This window comes from Stegostoma tigrinum, chromosome 14, assembly GCF_030684315.1.
Source record: "Stegostoma tigrinum isolate sSteTig4 chromosome 14, sSteTig4.hap1, whole genome shotgun sequence".
NCBI lineage: Eukaryota > Metazoa > Chordata > Chondrichthyes > Orectolobiformes > Stegostomatidae > Stegostoma > Stegostoma tigrinum.
The window spans coordinates 73,664,165-73,685,004 of NC_081367.1; the positions used below are offsets into that span (position 1 = coordinate 73,664,165).

Consider the following 20,840-nt stretch of genomic DNA (forward strand, 5'->3'; position numbering starts at 1 on the left):
GTTCATGCATACACCTCAACTACTGCTGGCAGCTCTTTCCATATGTATACCAGCCTTCTGTGCAAACAAAAACAAAAGTTCCCCCTCAGGTTCCCATGTATTCTTTCCCTCTAGTCCTCTATTTCCCCAGTCTTCTATCCATGCCTCTCATGATCTTATACACTTCTGCAAGATTCCACCCCCCCCCCCCCGCCCCGCCCCGCCGTCTCCTACACTGTAAAGAGAAAGGTCCTAGCTTGTCCAACCTCTCCCTGTAACTCAGTGCCTCGAGTCCTGGCAACATGCTTGTAAATTTCTTTTGCACTTTTTCCAGTTTAATAACATCCTTCCTATAGCAAGGTGACCAGAACTGAACACAATACTCCAAGCTGGCCTCACCAACGTCCTGTACAACTGCAACATAACTTCCCAACTTCTGTACTCAGTGCCCTGACTGATGAAGGCCAGTGTGCCTAAAGCTGCCTTCACTGCCCTGTCTACCTGTGACTCCACTTTCAGAGAACTGTGTACCTGAACTCCCAAGGTTCCTCTGTTCCACTACACCCCTTAAGGCCCTACCATTCACCATGAAACTCCTACCTGCATTTGACTTTCCACACTTCATGCTTATCAATATTGAACTCCATTTGCAGTTTCTCTGCCCCCTTCTACAGCTGCTGCAATTTCTGATGACCTTCCTTACTGTCCACGATACCACCTATTTTAGTGTCATCTGCAAACTAACTAATCGTGCCTCGTACATTCTCATCCAAATCACTGATTTACAGGTAACAAACAGCAAAGGTCCCAGCACCGACCCCTGAGGAACACCACCGGCCTCCATTCCAACAAGCATCCTTCCACTGTTACACTCTATTTCCGACCATCAAGCCAGTTGTGTATCCAGTTTGCCAGTTCTCCCTGGATTCCATGTGATCTAACCTTCCCAGAGCAGCCTACCATGTGGAACCTTGTCAAAGGAAATCCATATAGACGGCATCTACCACCTACCCTCGTCAACCTTCCTGGTCACCAACAAATTTGAGGCAAGATCTTCCACACATGAAGCCAAGCTCACGACTTATAATCAAAATCGAGAAAACTGCGGATGCTGTAGATCAGCAAGAAAAAGTTGCTGGAAAAGCTCAGAAGAAAAGTTTTGAGGAGGGGGTCGCCGGATCCGAAATGTTGACTGTTTTTCCCCTCACAGGTGCTGCCAGACGTGCTGAGCTTTTCCAGCAACTTCTGTTTTTGTTCTATGTTTTTTAACTCCTACTCAAACCCTGTTTTTTCCTTAATGTATGTGTATATATCTTATCCCTCAGACTCCTCTCAAATAACTTAGCTACTACAGATGTTAAGTTTAATGGTCTATAATTCCCAAGTTTTTCTCTGCAGCCCTCCTTGAAAAAGGCCACAACATTTGCTACCCTCCAGTCTTCTGGGACTTCACCCGTAGCTAACGATGGTGTAAATATATTAGCCAGGACCCCTGCGATTTCTTCTGTAGTTTCCTGCAGGGCTCTTGGATGTATCTGATCAGTGCCAGGAAATTTCTTACCTTCTAATCTCTGACTACTGCTGTGATACTGCCCTTAATCCAAAATGCAACTCCCCCACTTCTGTCGCACCTGAAGCATCTGTACACAGGCACATTAAGCTGCCAGTCCTGTCCCTCCCTTAGCCATGTTTCTGTAATTGCAAAAAAAATCCCAGTCCCACATACCTATCCACACCAAGTTTGTCGGCCTCACCTGTCAGCCCTTTTCTATTGAAATAGGAGCAATTTAATCCAACAGGCAATCCTTGCTACCTGTCCTGTTCCAACATGACCTGTCTCTTCAGGCGTTTGATAAGGTTCCCCATGGTAGGCTCACGCAGAAGGTAAGGAGGCATGGGATGGGGGAATTGTGGCGGATTGTCTTCTAAGGGTCAGCTAATTCTGAATCCAAAGGGTGGTAGCGGATGGAAAATATTCAACATGGTGCTCAGCTACGAGTGGTGTACCACAAGGATCTGTCCTGGGTCCTCTTCTATTTGTGATTTTTGTAAATGATTTGGATGTAGGAGTGGAAGGGTGGATTAGCAAGTTCGTGGACAACATAAAGGTGGGTCGCGTTGTGGACAGTGCGGAGGGCTGTTCTAGATTACAAAGGAAAATTTTTAGGATGCAGAGCTGGGCTGAGAAGAGCCAGATGGAGTTTAACACTGAAAAGTGTGAGGTGATTCATTTTGGAAGGACAAACTTGAAAGCAGAATACAGGGTTAACGGAAAGATTCTTGGCAATGTAGAGGAGCAGAGGGATCTTGGGGTTCATGTTCACAGTTCCCTGAAAGCTGCCACCCAGGTGGATAGAGTTGTTAAGAAGGCGTATGGTGTGTTAGCTTTCATTAATAGAGGGATCGAGTTCAAGAGTCGTGAAGTTATGCTCCAGCTACACATGAGCCTGGTTCGGCCGCATCTGGAGTATTGGGTCCAGTTCTGGTTGCCTCATTACAGGAAAGATGTGGAAGCATTAGAAAAAGTGCAGAGGAGATTTGCCAGGATGTTGCCTGGAATGGAGGGAAGGTCTTACGAGGAAACATTGAGAGAGCTAGGTCTTTTCTCTTTAGAACGACAAAGGATGAGAGGTGACTTGATAGAGGTATAGATAGAGTGGACAGCCAGAGACTTTTTCTTAGGGTGGTGGAAACTATTACGAGGGGACATAGTTTTAAAGTGAGTGGGGGTGGATATAGGGGAGGCGTCAGAGGTAGGCTCTTTATTCAGAGTGTGGTAGGGGTGTGGAATGCATTGCCGGAGAGGGTAGTGCAGTCGGCCTCATTAGGGGCATTTAACTGGCTATTAGATAGGCGTATGGATGACAGTATAAGGTAGGGGTGGGGGTTAGATAGACCTTAGGTTTAGGGTAAAAGTTTGGCACAACATCGCGGGCCGAAGGGCATGAACAGCACAGCACAGTACTATGTTCTATGTTCAACATGCTATTTCTGATTACTGTATCTCCTTCCAGCCTTGCACTTGCCTTCCTGCTGTTAAGGATCCCATCCTGCCGCAACCTGCCAATCTAGTTTAATCTCTCCCTTGCTGTAGTAGCTCAGATCTGAATTGATAACCTGCTGCCCAGTTTCCTCTCCCTCGGCAGAACCTCTTCCCCTTTAACTGTTGTTGGTACCAACATGCATCATAACTTCCCAGCTGGTCACTCTCCCCTTCTAGAATATTCTGCAACCTCTGAGATACCCTCGATTATGGCACCAGGGAGGCAACACATCATCCTGATTTCTTGCTTATGGCAGGAGAAACATTTGAAACCTTTGAAGAGCAGGTGTGCATGCTGGAATGGATAGAGATCGAGGAAGCTGATGTGCTGAAAATTTTGTCAAACATTAAGATTGACAAGTCGCCAGGCCCGGACCAGATTTGTCCTCGGCTGCTTTGGGAAGCGAGAAATGCAATTGCTTCGCCACTTGCGAAGATCTTTGCATCCTCGCTCTCCACTGGAGTCGTACCCGAGGACTGGAGAGAGGCAAATGTAATTCCTCTCTTCAAGAAAGGAAATAGGGAAATCCCCGGCAATTATAGACCGGTAAGTCTCACGTCTGTCGTCTGCAAGGTGTTAGAAAGGATTCTGAGGGATAAGATTTATGACCATCTGGAAGAGCATGGCTTGATCAAATACAGTCAACACGGCTTTGTGAGGGGTAGGTCATGCCTTACAAACCTTATCGAGTTTTTTGAGGATGTGACTAGAAAAGTTGATGAGGGTCGAGCTGTGGATGTGGTGTATATGGACTTCAGCAAGGCATTTGATAAGGTTCCCCATGGTAGGCTCATTCAGAAGGTCAGGAGGAATGGGATTCAGGGGAACTTAGCTGCTTGGATACAGAATTGGCTGGCCAACAGAAGACAGCGAGTGGTAGTAGAAGGAAAATATTCTGCCTGGAAGTCAGTGGTGAGTGGAGTTCCACAGGGCTCTGTCCTTGGGCCTCTACTGTTTGTAATTTTTATTAATGACTTGGACGAGGGAATTGAAGGATGGGTCAGCAAGTTTGCAGACGACACAAAGGTCAGAGGTGTCGTTGACAGTGTAGAGGGCTGTTGTAGGCTGTAGCGGGACATTGACAGGATGCAGAGATGGGCTGAGAGGTGGCAGATGGAGTTCAACCTGGATAAATGCGAGGTGATGCATTTTGGAAGGTCGAATTTGAAAGCTGAGTACAGGATTAAGGATAGGATTCTTGGCAGCGTGGAGGAACAGAGGGATCTTGGTGTGCAGATACATAGATCCCTTAAAATGGCCACCCAAGTGGACAGGGTTGTTAAGAAAGCATATGGTGTTTTGGCTTTCATTAACAGGGGGATTGAGTTTAAGAGTCGTGAGATCTTGTTGCAGCTCTATAAAACTTTGGTTAGACCGCACTTGGAATACTGCGTCCAGTTCTGGGCGCCCTATTATAGGAAAGATGTGGATGCTTTGGAGAGGGTTCAGAGGAGGTTTACCAGGATGCTGCCTGGACTGGAGGGCTTATCTTATGAAGAGAGGTTGACTGAGCTCGGTCTCTTTTCATTGGAGAAAAGGAGGAGGAGAGGGGACCTAATTGAGGTATACAAGATAATGAGAGGCATAGATAGAGTTGATAGCCAGAGACTATTTCCCAGGGCAGAAATGGCTAGCACGAGGGGTCATAGTTTTAAGGTGGTTGGTGGAAAGTATAGAGGGGATGTCAGAGGCAGGTTCTTTATGCAGAGAGTTGTGAGAGCATGGAATGCGTTGCCAGCAGCAGTTGTGGAAGCAAGGTCATTGGGGTCATTTAAGAGACTGCTGGACATGCATATGGTCACAGAAATTTGAGGGTGCATACATGAGGATCAATGGTCGGCACAACATTGTGGGCTGAAGGGCCTGTTCTGTGCTGCACTGTTCTATGTTCTATGTTCTATTTGCCTGTGCCTTACAGCTGATCGCTTGGATCCTGACATCCCCATCATTACAGAACAGCGAGAGAGAAGACCAAAACCTGGCTGTAGCTGCTTTTCTTTTCTATTCATTAACAGGATGAGTGTGTTGCTGGCTAGGCAGCATTTATTGCCCATTCCTGTATTCCCTGTTTTTTTTTCCACCGACCCCCACACCCACAGTGTCCACAACAGCATAGCTGTTTGATATGGGGTTAGCCACAGGAGACTCCTGTATTACCTTTCTCTCCTGCCTTTCCAATCAATCAACAGTCTATCTGACCATCTGCAGTATTTCCACCTTCCTGAAACTACCATCCGTCACATCCCTTTGCACTTGTAAATTCCTCATTGTCTCTAACGGCTGCTCCAACAGATTCATGTGACCCATTAGGATTCACAACCAAATGTTCTTCTGGCAAACATAGTCTTCAGGAACATTCACGTTCTCCCTGATCTCCTCTGTCCGACAAGAAGAGCGCATCACCTTACTAAAACCCACTTCTACCCCTTTTTTGCCAATCTACAGACTCAAAGGCCAGGGCCAATATCTGCTGAATGGTAAGGTCTTGGCAAGTGTTACTGAACAAATAGACCTTGGCATTCGGGTTCATTGTTCCTTGCAAGTGGAATCTTGGGTAGACAGGATGGTGAAGAAGGCATTTGGCACACTTGCCTTTATTGGTCAGTGCATTGAATACAGGAGTTGGGAGGTTGTGTTGTGGCTGTACAGGGCATTGGTTAGGCTACTTTTGGAATACAACGTTCAAATCTGCTGTCCCTGCTATAGGTAGGACGATGTAAAATTGAACAAGTTCAGGCAAGATTTACAAGGATGTTGCCAGGGCTGGAGCTATAAGGAGAGGCTGAATAGGCCGGTGCTATTTTCCCTGGAGGCTAAGGGGTGACCTTACAAAGGTTTATAAAATCATGAAGGGTATGGTTATGGTGAATGGGCCAAGTCTTTTCCTTCGGGTTGCGGAATCCAAAACTCGAGGGCATAGGTTTAAGATGAGAAGGGAAAGATTTAAGAGACCCAAAGGACAACATTTTCATGCAGAGGGTGGTGTGTGTATGGAAAGAGCTGCCAGAGGAAGCGGTGGAGGCTGGTACAGTTACAACATTGAAAAGCTGTCTGGATGGGTATATGAATAGGAAGAGTTTAGAGGGATATGGATCATTTGCCAGCATTTGGCCCTAGATTTATCCAGGATATCTGGTTGGCATGAACAAGTTGGCCCGAAAGGTGTGTTTCTGTGCTGTACAGTTCTATGGTTCTAAATTACAGTAAAAACAAACATGACACTCTTTGCTCAAAAACACTGCTTTGGGATAACTTCATGCCAATCCTTAATACTGAAAAGTTCATAGCCTAATTACTTACTTCATTAAGACATCTGATTGGGTATATGAATTGTGCATCTTTGGAAATTGGATATTTTTCTTCCCTGCTTTCAATGTAGGTGGTTCATAAATCCAGTGGATTACTCCATTTTCTGACCAGGAAGAAGCGCTTCTTAGCTGCGAGTGTCATCCATTTCTCCACCCAGCATGTATCGATTCGTTTAGCCTGGGTTCTCCAAAATATAAAGCAGGTATGAACACACAGCACCTGGATGTTGGTGGCTGAGAGGGTACCCTCACAGCTGCTACACTGCTACTGTCACAGGGCATAGGAAATATTTTGCTTTTGTGGGTGTTTTGTATTTTAAATAGACTGAATACCCTAGGCAAAAATGTACAGCCCAGCATAATTGTGTGATAAAAGGGCAAATGGTGAACGCAATAAAATCATGATTAGGTCGTGAGAGAGAACTTTCTTTTTTGTAGAATCCCTGCAGTGTGGATGCAGGCCATTCGGCCCATTGAATTCACACCAATCCTCTGAAGAGCACCCCACCCAGACCCACCCTATCCCTGTAACCCTGCATTTCCCATGGCTAATCCACCTTGCCTGCTCATCCTTGGACACTACGGGCAACTTAGCAGGGCTAATCCACCCTAACCTGCACATCCTTGGACTGTGGGAGGCAACTGGAGCACCCAGAGGAAACCCGTGCGGACTCCAGGCTGGAATCAAACCCAGGTCCCTGGTGCTGTGAGGCAGAAGTGCTGACACTGAGCCACCGTGCCCCCTGAATCTCCATCATTATCTTTTGGAATCTTGAATCCTGAAGTACCTTTTTATTCGCGAGAGTATTTCGGCCATTCGTGTTAATTGTGTTTCTTCCTTCATATGCTGTCAGACCTACTGAGTTTCGCCAGCAATTTTTGTTTGTTTGAGACATGTTGTAACCTTTTGGCAATAATTGGAGATTACATGGATGCTTGAAAGGTGTACATGTTGCCATTTCCACACCATCCAGCTCACTGTTTAAGTCTGGAAATTGCACTCGTTTCCACACAAGGATTTATTGTTTTCATAAATTTTAAATTTTAATTCCTTGCAGACAGTTCAGACTAGACTTACCCCATTCAATGTAAAACACTGTACTGTTGTTATTTGCTTATAATCTATCTAATCACAGTCCAGGGCCAGTTTGTATTAATCGGTGTGTTAGTTTAACCCCTTTTGTTACTCTAACATTAATCCAAACATTTATTGGCATGGTGCACCCTTCCAGTGCAACAATTTTAAAGTCTGCAGACCATTGGGCTGCTCTCAGGTGGTGGGTGAACCTGACAGTGGCCATGCCTGGACTAAGGGAAGAAGTTGAGATGGAAAGTCCTTCATAGTAACCTCAGCTGGTGCAGGAATTGAACCCACACTGCTGGTGTTACTCTGCATTGCAAACCAGCTGTCCAGCCATTTGAGCTAAACCCACCCTCATAGTCTAAGAAGTAGGATGGTGTAGCCTGACATAAAAAAACAAAGAATGGCAGATGCTGAAGATTGAAACAAAAACCAGTTGCTGGAGAGCTGCAGCAGGTTTGGCAGGATCTGTGCAGAGAGAAACAGAGTTAATGTTTAGAGTCCACTGACCTTCCTTCAGCCTCAGAGTTTGGAGAGACTGTGGGACAGGGCAAGTTTATGAATGAATATACAGCTCTCTAGTGGCACACATAGGTACTGCAATTTCTCTCCTAGCACTGCATATCCTGCACAGTTCACACAGCAACAGAAGAACCTGTATAAGAGTAGAGCAAGGCCATTCAGCCTATCAGATGCATTCCTGTCATTGTGTGGCTGTGTTATGTGAGCAACTTATTGATGGCAGCAACTAAACATTCATAAAGCCTCCCCACCTTGATGATAGATACGTACATTTCTTTTGAAAAAGTGGAAGAATCTCTCTCATTATCATTAAATATGTAATCCATCTAAATTTGTCACAGATGAAGATAAATGGGGAAGAGGTGGCATTTATCACTGTCACTGGAATTGGAAATCACAACCCCAGGTTAATGTCCTGGGGGCATAGGTTCAAGTCTCATTATGGCAAATGGTGAAACTTGCTAAAAACAAAAATCTGGAATAAAATGCTAACTTTTAAATAGCAAGTAGAGAGTTTTGAGAAGATTTGTAGCTCAAGTTGAGGTTCTGGATGTGAGTTTGCTCGCTGAGCTGGAAGGTTAGTTTTCAGACGTTTCATCACCACCTAGGTTAACCTAAACAGATGAATAGAAAGCGGGACATAACACCAGCGCTTCGTCGGAGGCTCACTGATGATGTTACCTAGAATGGTGACACAACATCTGAAAACCAACCTTCCAGCTCAGTGAGTAAATAGCAAGTGTGAAACCATTATCAATTGTCATAAAAACTCATGTCCTTTAGGGACGGTAAGCTGATATTCATAGCTGGTGTGGCCTACGTATGACTCCAGACTGAGGGAGTTGACCAGTTAAGGATTCATTTTTTTCATTCCTGGGGTGTGGCCATCGCTGGAGCGATGGGCAACAAATGTTGACTGAGTGAGTTAGTAACACCCAGAACCAATGAGAAAATAAAACAAACAAGAACCTTGCAGAACTTTGACCTGGCAAGTGAACAGATCAATAGGTAACTCCAAAGACATTAGTTGTCTATTCTGCACATTTGTCCTTTTTTGATTTCTGCTGCTGATGTCCCTTTTAAGAACATGAGCATTATAATCTTTACTTGTTCTGTAGTCCACAGGTACTGTACTCAAATCCAGTCTCCACAAATAACATGTCCATTATTGACATAAATATCACGCTGTTATTAAATGAGGTATTAGTATATTTTAAAATGCTCTAAGTAAACTGTTTAGTTAGTTTAGCTGAAAGCTCTGATTATTGCTTTTTTTAAAAGCACCCTTGAAGTTGTACCATGTTTTATCACCATGTATAATTGTGCTAACTGAGCACGTGCTGTGTGAAGCTTTCTTATTCAGTCAGTGATCGGACCAAGCTGCATTTCACCCCCTCGGTGTATAGAGGGCTATGTTTACATTCTTCCATCTAGCTTTGGAAAGGTTCATCTCCATCTCCGTAGGTTTGTGGATTACTGCCGTCGGAGAAGGTGCTCTTCTGAGATCAGCAGACTTGGCCATCTATAAAATTTCAGTACACTGTTACTGAGGCTTCAGTAACGGGTCTACAATCACAGAACCCCTAACATGTGGAGGCAAGCCATTTGGTCTATTGAGTCCCCACAGACCCTCCAAAGAGCAACAACGCCACCCCCAGACCCACCACTGCCAACCCTCTCTATGTAACCCTATGTGTCCGATAGCTAATGCATCTAACCTGCTTATCTGTGGACTGTGGGAGAAAACCTCCGCAAACACAGGGAGAACGAGCAAACTCCACATGGAGGGTGGGATCAAATCCAGGTCCCTGCCGATGTGAGGCAGCAGGGCTAACCACTGAGCAGCCGTGCTGTACCCACAATAAACATGAAGAGCTCGTCATTTTTGCTACGTCACTTGAAAACAATGGTGGTTTTTTTGAAGAAGGTTTCAACCCCAAGCTTTATAATCGAAAAGAAATTTGCTAACCAGAGGGATGACCAAGCAGAAGTGCTGACATGATGAAAGGTTTTGATGGTGGATATGGAGGGAGTATTTTCTTTTGCAGGGCAAAGGGAGATGTAAGATTGACACGAAATCCAACAGGCAGTTCAGAAGAATCTCCATCCCTGGGGGATAACAATGTGGAAATTAGTGGGTGAAGAGGAGAGTATAGATATAAACTTTAAGCAGGAAGCTGGATAAACACCGTCTGAACAGAATAGATGATCAAGGTGGGAGGAGATGGAAACGTTCTGTCTTTGGGTCTGAATGGGTTAATGCTGAAGGGCCATAAGCCTACCCACTCTTTGTGGGCGGAACAGTTTAGGATCTCCTAAGAGTGAGACCCAATATCTCCTAATGTCTATTATTTCAAAGTAATCCGGAAGTTGCAGTGACTAGATCCTGTTAACTACAAGGGCCACTTCCTCTGCCAGACAAGACCCAACAGCTCCTGCAGTTTCCTTCACTTAAACAATGCTGGCAGCAGCTCACAGTGACAAATTGGAGTGTAAACACCATGGAATGGTGTTAATTAACCTCCTGTGGGGCCATGTTTAGTGTAATCCTATATAAGTGTTTTGTGGGGTTAACTCCATAGGATGGATGGTTGGTTTGCGATGCAGGGTGACACCAGTATCATGGTATTGATTCCTGCAGTGGCTGAAGTTACCATGTGTTACCCCCATCACCCTCTCCCCTCACCTGAGGCTTTGTGATCCTTGAGCTAAACCACTGCCAGTCATTCATCTCTCGCCCTGTAATGAGAGCATCCCTATAGTTTGGTCGGGCTACAGTGATTTTTTCCTTTTTAAATATTTTATCCCTTTTATATTCAAATTCTACCTAAACTTCAATCCCAAAGCAGACTTTAAATGCACCTTTTTTTGTGGGATTGCTCAATTTGCTTGACCTGACTTCCTGGCCTCTGTGTCAGTGATAAATAAAGGGAGTGTCTGTTTCAGAGATCATGGGAACTGCAGATGCTGGAGAATCCAAGATAACAAAGTGTGAAGCTGGATGAATACAGCAGGCCAAGCAGCATCTCAGGAGCACAAAAGCTGACATTTCGGGCTTTTCTCTGGTTCTGAGTAGCTGAGCTATATTGTCTGTGAAGAAGTCATCTTGAGGATTCTTCATAGTATTGTGGTGGGCGATGGGGTGGTTTCCTTCCCAACACAAAGCCAGATAGCTGTATCCCAGTTGTTGGATTGACGATGTACATCCTGAAGTCATGGATCCGCTTGAGGAGCAATTTCCCCTTCTGGGGAATATTATACAGATAGTAGCCCCATCCCCTGTCAAAACTCAAACAGAAGTACCATTCTCCGTTCCCCCCATGAATACCAAGACTGCAAAAATAGCAGAGGTTACAGGTGCGGGGTAAATTGAACATCGTTTTTCTAAATACTGATGGTCATCCATTGCAGAAATGGGGTTTCTCCTTTTGGAATGCCAGGTCAGCCATGGTCCTGTTGAATAGCAGAGGATGGTCCAAGGGCTGAATGGCCTACTCCTGTATTCATTTCTTCTGAATTTGGGTAGCTCAGAGACAGAATATCTCATACTATCTCGTTTTTCAATTTATCAAGGTGTAGCACTTCTCAGGAAAATAATCCAGATCTGACTGAGAGTGCATACCTGATCATCCATGTGTGTTTGTATTTGAGAATCATTTTGGTGAATTACGTTGTGCTATCTTAAACAAAAACCAAAACTGCTGGAAAACTCAGCAGGTCCGGCAGCATCTGTGGAGAGAAGTCGGAGTTCATGTTTCTGAGGAAGGGTCACCAGACCTGAAACTTTAACTGTGATTTCTCCCTGCAGGTGCTGCTGGACCTGCTGAGCTTTTCCAGCAATTTGTATTCTTGTTCCTTATTTACAGCACCTGCAGTTCTTTTTGTTTTTATTTTAACTTTGTGGTGTCTTTAGTCTGATCCTTTTGAATACAGGAAGTGTATCATTTAACATGACAAAAGTTTTCTTGCGCTTAATAGCCCAGGAAAGGAGGAGGGGTGTGATGTTTTATGAAGTATGTAATCACTATAGACTTCACCTCACAGGTTCAAGATGCTGTCGCTGAAGAAAACTGCTGGTTTGGTACTATTGATACGTGGCTGCTATACAAACTGACAAAAGGTAACATTGGCCTTGAAGGCAAAATGTTAAATAATCTTAATCTAAAGGGCACTGAAGCAGCAAATTTAATGTAGTAACAACGTGTAGAGCTGGATGAACACAGCAGGCCAGGCAGCTTCAGAGGAGCAGGAAGGCTGATGTTTTGGGTCTGGACACCTTTCTGAAGAAGGGTCCTGACCTGTAACATCAGCTGTCCTGCTCCTCTGATGCTGCCTGGCCTGCTGTGTTCATCCAGCCTCTCTCCGTGTTATCTCAGATTCTCCAGCATCAGCAATTCCTACTATCTCTGCAGTGATTTGTTCAAATTGGTTTGAAGCCAAAAAATATGAATTGAGTGTTTTGTCATCTTGTACACAATCCTTATTGCTTCATACATCTCTGCAGATAGAGTGCCTGCTTGTGATTTATGAAGCATCATATTTGACTCACATTTCTCAATTATAATGCATCCAATAAACCATGCCATAAACAATTCCTAAAATGTGTAAATATCTTTGTTATCTCTCAGAAAATGTCTGTTGTCCCTGAGCATTGTTCTGGTTCTTTCCACCACCTATATTGGCTTCTTTGCTTTCTAATGATCTGAAAGTAAAATCTATAACCAAATCCAGCTTTAAACCAAGAAAAGGGGAAAGCAAAACCTTACTCCTAGTCCTGTCACTTCTCTTGCACAATGTCTAACCTCTTCCAATGTCTCCCTCTCCTTCTTTGGAATTTTTTTAAAAAGATGTCTCTGTTTTACAAGTTTGATCCTTAAACTCTGGGAGACAGTCTTCAATGCTGATGATCACCTGACTGATCTGCTTCCCAACTCTTGCCATGGGCTGCTGTTAGACTATTAGACTTCAATATTGTTATCATTCATCGAAATATTTGTAAGCAAAAATTAGCAATCCTTTCCAACTTCATGCTCCCATCTGTATTACTTAGTGTCCCTATTACCAACTTCTGACATGAAGGAACAAAAGCTGTTGTATAATCTTTGTCACTATTAATGATAAATATATTGAAAACTTGGAACCCCAGAACTGCATAAGGTAACAGCATTTGTGACATTCTGCTGATGTACTTAGCCTTTATATCACAGTGATGCTTTCTAGAAGTTCATTCACACAGGTGAAGATAAAGTCACCATTGTCCTACAGGATGAGAGGGCTGCTGTTTCATTAGACAGACCGTCTCAAAAAATGTTTTACTAATTCACAGGATGTGGGTGTCATTGGGTTGGCCAGCATTTATTGCCTTTTCCTGGCTGCTCTCGAAGGAACTGCTGCAGTCCCTTTTTCTGTTTCTTGATTTTACTGAAACATTTCCACTGCCTGTTCATCCTTGTCATTCTACACGGCGGCACGGTGGCTCAGTGGTCAGCACTGCAGCCTCGCAGCACCAGGGACCCGGGTTCGATTCCAACCTGAGGCGACTGTGCAAACTCCACACAGACATTCTCCCTGTGTCTGTGGGGGTTTCCTCCCACAGTCCAAAGATGTGCAGGCTAGGTGGATTGGCCATGCTAAATTGCCTGTAGTGTTCAGGGGTGTGTGGGTTATAGGGGATGAGTCTGGATGGGATGCTTCAAGGGGCGGTGTAGACTTGTTGGGTCGAAGGTCCTGTTTCCACACTATAGGGAATCTAATGTAATCTAAGTTTTTATCCAACTGCTGTCAATTGTTATCTTGTCATTGTTAACCTTCTCTCCCCATTTCCGGTCCTTCCTAAAGACCAAATAATCCATGATATTAACCTTTTGATAATGACCAGCTTGCAGCTCGTTCCCAAGAATATTTGCTTGCTGTGTTCAAAGTCTTGAGCCGAATGTGTGCTTCCACGTCCGTCCTGTGTGACAAATAAGATTTTTGAGGTATTAGAAGATTTCTATATTAACGTAGAAGGTTAAAGCAGATATGCTCACTGTTTTCATTTCAATTGTCTCTTACCTGTGCTGTTCCTTACACATAGGTGCTGTTTATGCTACAGATTACTCGAATGCAAGTACTACAGCAATGTTTGATCCTTATCAGGTATCCTGACTTTTTTTTTCTAACTAAGCTGAAAGTTCATTTTCATTCCATGAGGAATGTTTCTAATTTGAGCATAATTTTCAGTGTATATCTGTTTGATTATGAAATTTCCAAAATACATTGCATTGTTATTTCACCTTGTTGATGTTTCTCATTTTAGTTGTGTTGGAGTAAATTCCTTGCAAACCTTCTGTCTGTGCCTGTGTCCATTCTCCCTCCAGTAAAGGATACCAGGTAAGAACTCTGAGCTAAATACCACCAATGTTGCACCACCATTACACTGCAGACTAATTAAAATAATTACCTGGCATTTGATGAGGTTTCGCAATTTTGACTGAAAACTTGGGTAGAATTAAAATGTGAAGCTGGATGAACACAGCAGGCCAAGCAGCATCTCGGGAGCACAGCTTTTGTGCTCCTGAGATGCTGCTTGGCCTGCTGTGTTCATCCAGCTTCACACTTTTTATTATCTTGGATTTTCCAGCATCTGCAGTTCCCATTATCACTCAGAATTAAAATGTTACTGTTGCAAAATTAACTGCTTGAGCAGTGAAGGGCAAATAGATGTTTGGTAGCACAGAACTCGATTATTTCATGAAATTCAAATAGAGAACTGTGGATGAAGATCCAGGATAAGGAGGTCCACACCTAGTGGTCATAGAGTTATAGACTTCTACAGCATGGAGACAGGCCCTTTCACCCAAACTGGTCCATGCCAACCAAAATGTCCCTCCACGCTAATCCCATTTCTCTGCACTTGGCCCATATCCTTCTCAACCTTTCCTATCCATGTATTTGTCTAAATGCCTTTTAAATATTGTTAATGTACACACTTCAACCACTTCTGCTGGCAGCTCTTTCCATATGTGTACCATCCTCTGTGTGAAAACAACAAAAGTTGCCCCCTAGGTTCCCATGTGTTCTTTCCCCTCTTACTTTAAACTGATGCCTTCTAGTTCTCGATTTCCGCAATCCTGGGAAAAAGACTGAGTGCATTCACCCTATACATGCCTCATGATCTTATACACTTTTCTAAGGGTCCCCCTCAGTCTTTTATCCTCTAAAGAAAAAGTCCTAACTTGTCCAACCTCTTGCTATAACTCAGTCCCTTAACTCCTGGCAACATTGTTGTAAATTTCTTCTGCACTCTTTTTCCAGTTTAATAACATTCTTCCTATAGCAAGGTGACCAAAACTGAGCACAACACTATAGAGATAACAAGGTGTAGAGCTGGATGAACACAGCAGGCTGAACAGGAAAGCAGGAATTCTCCAGCATCAGCAGCTCCTACTATCTCTGAAAGCTTTCCTGCTCCTCTGCTGCATGGCCTGCTGTGTTCATCCAGCTCCACACCTTGTTATCTCGGATTCTCCAGCATCTGCAGCTCCTACTATCTCAAACAACATTATAGGTTTCGGGTGAGAGGGGAGAAATTTAAAAGGGACCTAAGGGGCAGTGTTTTCACACAGAGGGTGGTGCGTGTATGGAATGAGCTGCCAGAGGAAGTGGTGGAGGTTGGTACAATTACAACATTTTAAAAGGCTTCTGGACAGGTACATGAATAGGAAGGGCTGAGAGGGATAGGGGCTAAATGCTGGCAAATGAGACTAGATTAATTTCGGATATCTGCTCATCATGGGCATGTTGGACTGAAGGGTCTGTTTCTGTGCTGTACAACTCTGACTCGGACTACCTGTAACAAAAAAAAATTCCTGGGGAAACTCATCAGGTCTGGCAGCGTTCGTGGAGAGAGAAAGCAGAGTTAATGTTTTAAGTCCAGTGACCCTTCTAAGTGTCTCTGAAAGTTTTCAGGACTTTAAAAGCTGTCTGTTTTCTTTCCATTGCTGCCTGACCTGCTGAGTTTCTCCAATTTTTTTCGTTGAATATTTCATGTTTATAAATTTTATTAATTCACGGGATATGGGCATCACTGGTTGGTTGGTCCAGTATTTATTGCCTGTCTCCAGAAGCCCTTGGGAAGGTGGTGGTGAGCTGCCTTCTTGAAACTGCTGCGACCCATAGTGCTCTTAGGGAGTGAATTCTAGAACACGACACAACACAAGGAATGGTGATACATTTCTAGGACAGGATGGTGAGTGTCTTGGGGAGAAGCTTCCCACAGGAAGGTCTCTGAAGGAGGAAGTTTAGTTGTTGAAATTCTTCATCTTGTACTCCTGAAAACAGATGCACGGCTTTTTAGAGGGTCTCGGCCCGAAACATCAGCTTTTGTGCTCCTCTAATGCTGCTTGGCCTGCTGTGTTCATCCAGCTCCACACTGTGTCATCTCGGATTCTCCAGCATCTGCAGTTCCCGTTATCCCTGACACATTTTAACTTACGCTGCCCGCTGAGCTGCATATTTGGAGCACTGATTGGTCAAGGCATTGTCGGTAATGCCCCAGGGAACAGTACTTCCAGTAGTTTCATTTAATTGCTTTTGCAGAATTTTGAGGAGTTTTGGTCCCTTTTATCTGAAGATGGATGTTCGTGCTATTTAGGAGGGTATAGCAAAGGTTACCAAATTCATTTCTTGTCGGCATAAGATGAGAGATTGAATCAGTCAGTGTCGTATGCACCTGGACTTGACAAGAATGAGGGTCCTTGAAGAAATCCATTTTAAAAAAAATCAAACAAGACTGGAGAGATTACATACAGGAAAGATGTTCCCAGTGGTGGTAGGCCGTAGTGTAAGAATAAAGGGTAAACCTTTTTAAGTCTGAGATGACTAATTCCTACACGGTGTGCTGAGCCTATGGAATTCACTACCACAAAGTCATTGAGGCCAAAATATTGGTTGAAAAAAAGAGGGGCTTGAGGGGTCGAATGGCCTACCCTGTTCCTATCTGTTTCTACATTAAATTGGGCAATCCATAAAAGCAGAAATGATGAAGCAAATTTCATGTTCTCAGTTGTTCCAAGGTGGAATAAAATATTCAGTTGTCTCCCATTAAATAAAAGGACGATGTATTAGATAAGATATCGATGTAATCACAATCAGTACTATTCCTGTCTTTTAAGGAACTTCCTGTTTGTCTACAGACAGGTTTAAGGAGAAATTACAGCATTGTCAAAATGGCTGATTTTTAAAGCAGCAAGGCTAAAGTATGTATAAGGTGGGAGAAGCTTCATCCTGACAGGGAAATATAAATCCTTTTTTTTGCACCTCTTTGTAGCTCAGTAAACATCACTTCACTGAATGTAATACTGCCCATAACTTTCAGTAGGTGTGATGAGTTCAGGCAAATGTGAACTGATTCCTTTGAAAAGAATTCACAAAATAAATGTAATTTACAATTTCCTCCAACTTGCATTCTGCCTTTCAAACATTCAAACATCTCAGCACCATTTTTTGACTCTTCAGATACTGAAGTAGCCCATGTACAAATGTTGCAGGATCTGGACAGTAATACCAGGCAAGAAAGTGAACAGGACTAGCCATCTAAGTACTGTGGTTACAAGAGGAGGTCAGAAGCTTGGAATCCTGCAACGAGTAACTCCTCACCTAACTTGCCAAATCCTGCCCACTACCTACGTGGCACAACTCAGGAGTGTGATGGAACACTTACTACTTGTTAGGGCAACACTCAAGCTTGACACCATCCAGAACAAAGCAGCCCGCTTACTTGGCACTGCATCGACTCCCATCACTGACGCTCAGTGGCAGCAGAGTGTACTATCTACAAGATGCATTACACAAGTTCACCAAATATCCTTCAGCACCTTCCAAACCATCTAGACTCACCAGGGCAACAGATACATGGGCACAACACCCACCTGGAAGTTCCCCTCCAAACCACTTGCCAGCCTGACTTGAAAGTTTATCTTTGTCCCAGTGACACTGAAGGAATAAAACCATGGAATTCCTTCCCTAAGGGCATTGTGGATTGACTGCAACAGTTCCAGAAGGCAGCTCACCATCTCATGGGCAACTAGGGATGGGTAATAAATGATGGCAATCCAGAAGTGCCCACATCCCATGAATTAATGAATAAGTAAGATATATTTAATGACACTTCAGGATAGAAGGTAATATTTAAGCTCCATACATTTTAAAAAATATAGTTGTAACTCAATTTAAATGTTTTTTCTCTCAATATTTTAGTTGCAATTTTGGATACACTGATAAAAGTATATTTGGTATCCCTATTCAGATAATGGCTTTGGTAAGTGTTGCACAATATTAAAGATTCTGAAATTGTTTCATAATTTTGTATGGTGTGCTCAGTTGTGTAATATCAAAGGACTGTGCTGTGGATACCTTACACATTATTGCTTTACCAATTGTGCAGAGTATGTGTTTTTTGGTCATCAGCAGCTGTGCATTTATTACTGAGCCTTAAGATTATTTTCTGTGCCTTTTCAGTGTTTTGTGTTTGAAAACTACATTCACCAAGGCAAATGAATAAAATTTCATGGATTCTACATGCTTCAAAAAATAGATTTTGAAGCAGTTCTTTGAAATTCTTGTCACTTTCAAATTGGTATATGCATTTTAAGTTGTTTTCAAAATAAACTATAATAGCCATTGACTGTGTAAGACTGTAAGAAATAGGAGCAGGAGTGGGCCATTTGACCCCGTGAAACTGCTCCTCCATTCAATAAAAACATGGGCTAATCCGATATTCCCCACGTCCACTTTCCTGCCTTTTCCAGGCTCTTGACTCCCCGAATGATCGAGCATCTATCTCTGCCTTGACTGTGCACAAGGACCGTGTCTCCACAGCTCTCTGGCTCAGCATTTCAAAGACACTCAACCTTCTGAGAGAGAGTTCCTCCTCCTTTCACTCAGTCTTAAATTGCTGATTTAGAGAGAGTTCTCAATACTTTGTCCAAGTTTTGTTTGACAGAAATGCTTACTTGGAAACTGCAGATGGCTCAGAAAATGTTGGAGTGTTGAGTATCAAGTGCTTACCATATTTGAAGTCATTATCCTGTTGAGAGAGATTTCCTGCCTCTCTTTAGAAAATGAATGGCTGGGGGATGTTTGTGGTTAGCAAAAAGGAGAATGGAACTGATGTTAATTGGCTTTGGGATGGGATGGACACTTACAACCCCTATGTTGTCGAAATAGGCCATTTGGTCCATCGAGTCCGCACTGACCCACTGAAGAGCATTCCACCAAGATCCATCCTGTCTCTGCAAGCTTGCATTTTCCCATGGCCAGTCTACCTGACTTGCACATCTTTGGATCTAGGAAGAAACAGTAGGAAACCCACACAGATGTGGAGAATGTACAAACTCCACCCTGACAGTCGCCAGAGGGTGGAATCGAACCTGGGTCCCTGGTGCTGAGAGGCAGCAGTGCTAACCACTGAGCCACAGTGCCATAGCTTTGATGATATTGATGGACGTATAAGCTTTCCCATTCTCACAGCTGAAGGTGAAGGAAGCTAGGTGGATTGTGAAAGTGTTAACTTGTCTGGCAAGTGAAGGGATATGTAAGTAATTTAAGGGTCTAGGCCCAAAACGTCAGCTTTTGTGCTCCTAAGATGCTGCTTGGCCTGCTGTGTTCATCCAGCTTCACACTTTGTTAAATTACTTACAGGATAACATCAGTCCTGGTGACACTCCTAATTTTTTTTTAAACTCTGTACAGGCAGCAGATCAACAGGCAGCCATGTTTGGGGAGTGCTGTTTTGAACCAGGAGATGTGAAGCTCACAATGGGGACAGGCACTTTTATGTCTATCAACACTGGAACCAAGCCCCATGCTTCTGTAACTGGTATAACAATATGTTTTAATTCTTGATTCAATCAATAAACTTGTCGTCATTGAACAGTCGATAATCCTTCAATCAATGTGAAAGTTGTTGCATGACAGTTATGTAGAGCAGCCAATCTATCGTTATCTGTTTAGTTCTTTGTGTTTTATTATCATTTATTTGAGGTGTGTGTTCCCTTGTATTTTACAAGTATGTTAATGTTACGGCATTGTGTGTAGGTGGTGCTGTTCAGGTTCTATGCTGAGATGTTCCAGGTCCCAAACAAAGGTGGAAAATGAAGTCAGCCAGTGTATTTGCTTTCTAAACCTATTACTATTTTGACTCAATTGGGTTCAGGGCCCAGGAAGGCTGCCCATTCTCATAGAACTGGGCACTAGGCTTAGTAAGAGTGTTAACCAGGGATTCAAATTGGGATTGTGCACTCCAATGCCCAGTAGGAAAATGGGCTGAGCTCCCTGCACCAGAGGGGAGAGACAGGAGTTAGGAGTGTTCTCCACCATGTTCCACTTCCTTTCTCCGAAACTACCAAAAGACAAGACCTCCACAGGGATAATGCAGTAATTGACATGAACACAGGTCCCCTATTCGCCTTGAGACAGTTGTCAGGTTGGACAACCAATCGTAGGCTTTGGCTACCTTCAGAGAAGCCCCAAATTTCAGTGGGGATCGGTGTGAGAGTACCTCACCAGCAAGTTACCCAATCATAAAACTCCTATTAAAAAAAACTCTCCCAAACAAACAGCTAGGCCACCACTGGTTTGGGTTTGCGATGGGCCTGATGTGTTGGGACAGCTCAAATACCTGAAGGCAGTCGCTGGAGACAGCAGGCTGGGTTGCCAAAGTATCTGGTAGGCCATTGGCGTGTACCTGCCAGGGTGAGGGTACAGCCAAAGGCTGCCCTGAAGAAGAACTCGCCACCAGCACCTCTATGCCCTGTACTATTAGCTTCGTCTGCTCACTGACCTCCATTCCACCAGAGTCTATGGTGACACCGTTTAGCTCGATTAAAGCTCATACAAGTCGTGACCATTATGGACAGATCTTAG

General features: G+C 43.7%; 1 protein-coding gene across 1 annotated transcript in view; it reads left to right on the forward strand.

Annotated features, from left to right (window-relative positions):
- gk5 (glycerol kinase 5) overlaps positions 1-20,840 on the forward strand; it is a 79,274-nt gene that overhangs the window by 34,050 nt on the left and 24,384 nt on the right. The window contains exons 5-10 of the mRNA XM_059651227.1: positions 6,403-6,534; positions 11,979-12,054; positions 14,011-14,072; positions 14,233-14,306; positions 18,174-18,234; positions 19,668-19,794. Of these exons, the coding sequence (XP_059507210.1) occupies positions 6,403-6,534; positions 11,979-12,054; positions 14,011-14,072; positions 14,233-14,306; positions 18,174-18,234; positions 19,668-19,794 (532 nt within the window). The remainder of the gene's footprint in view (positions 1-6,402; positions 6,535-11,978; positions 12,055-14,010; positions 14,073-14,232; positions 14,307-18,173; positions 18,235-19,667; positions 19,795-20,840) is intronic.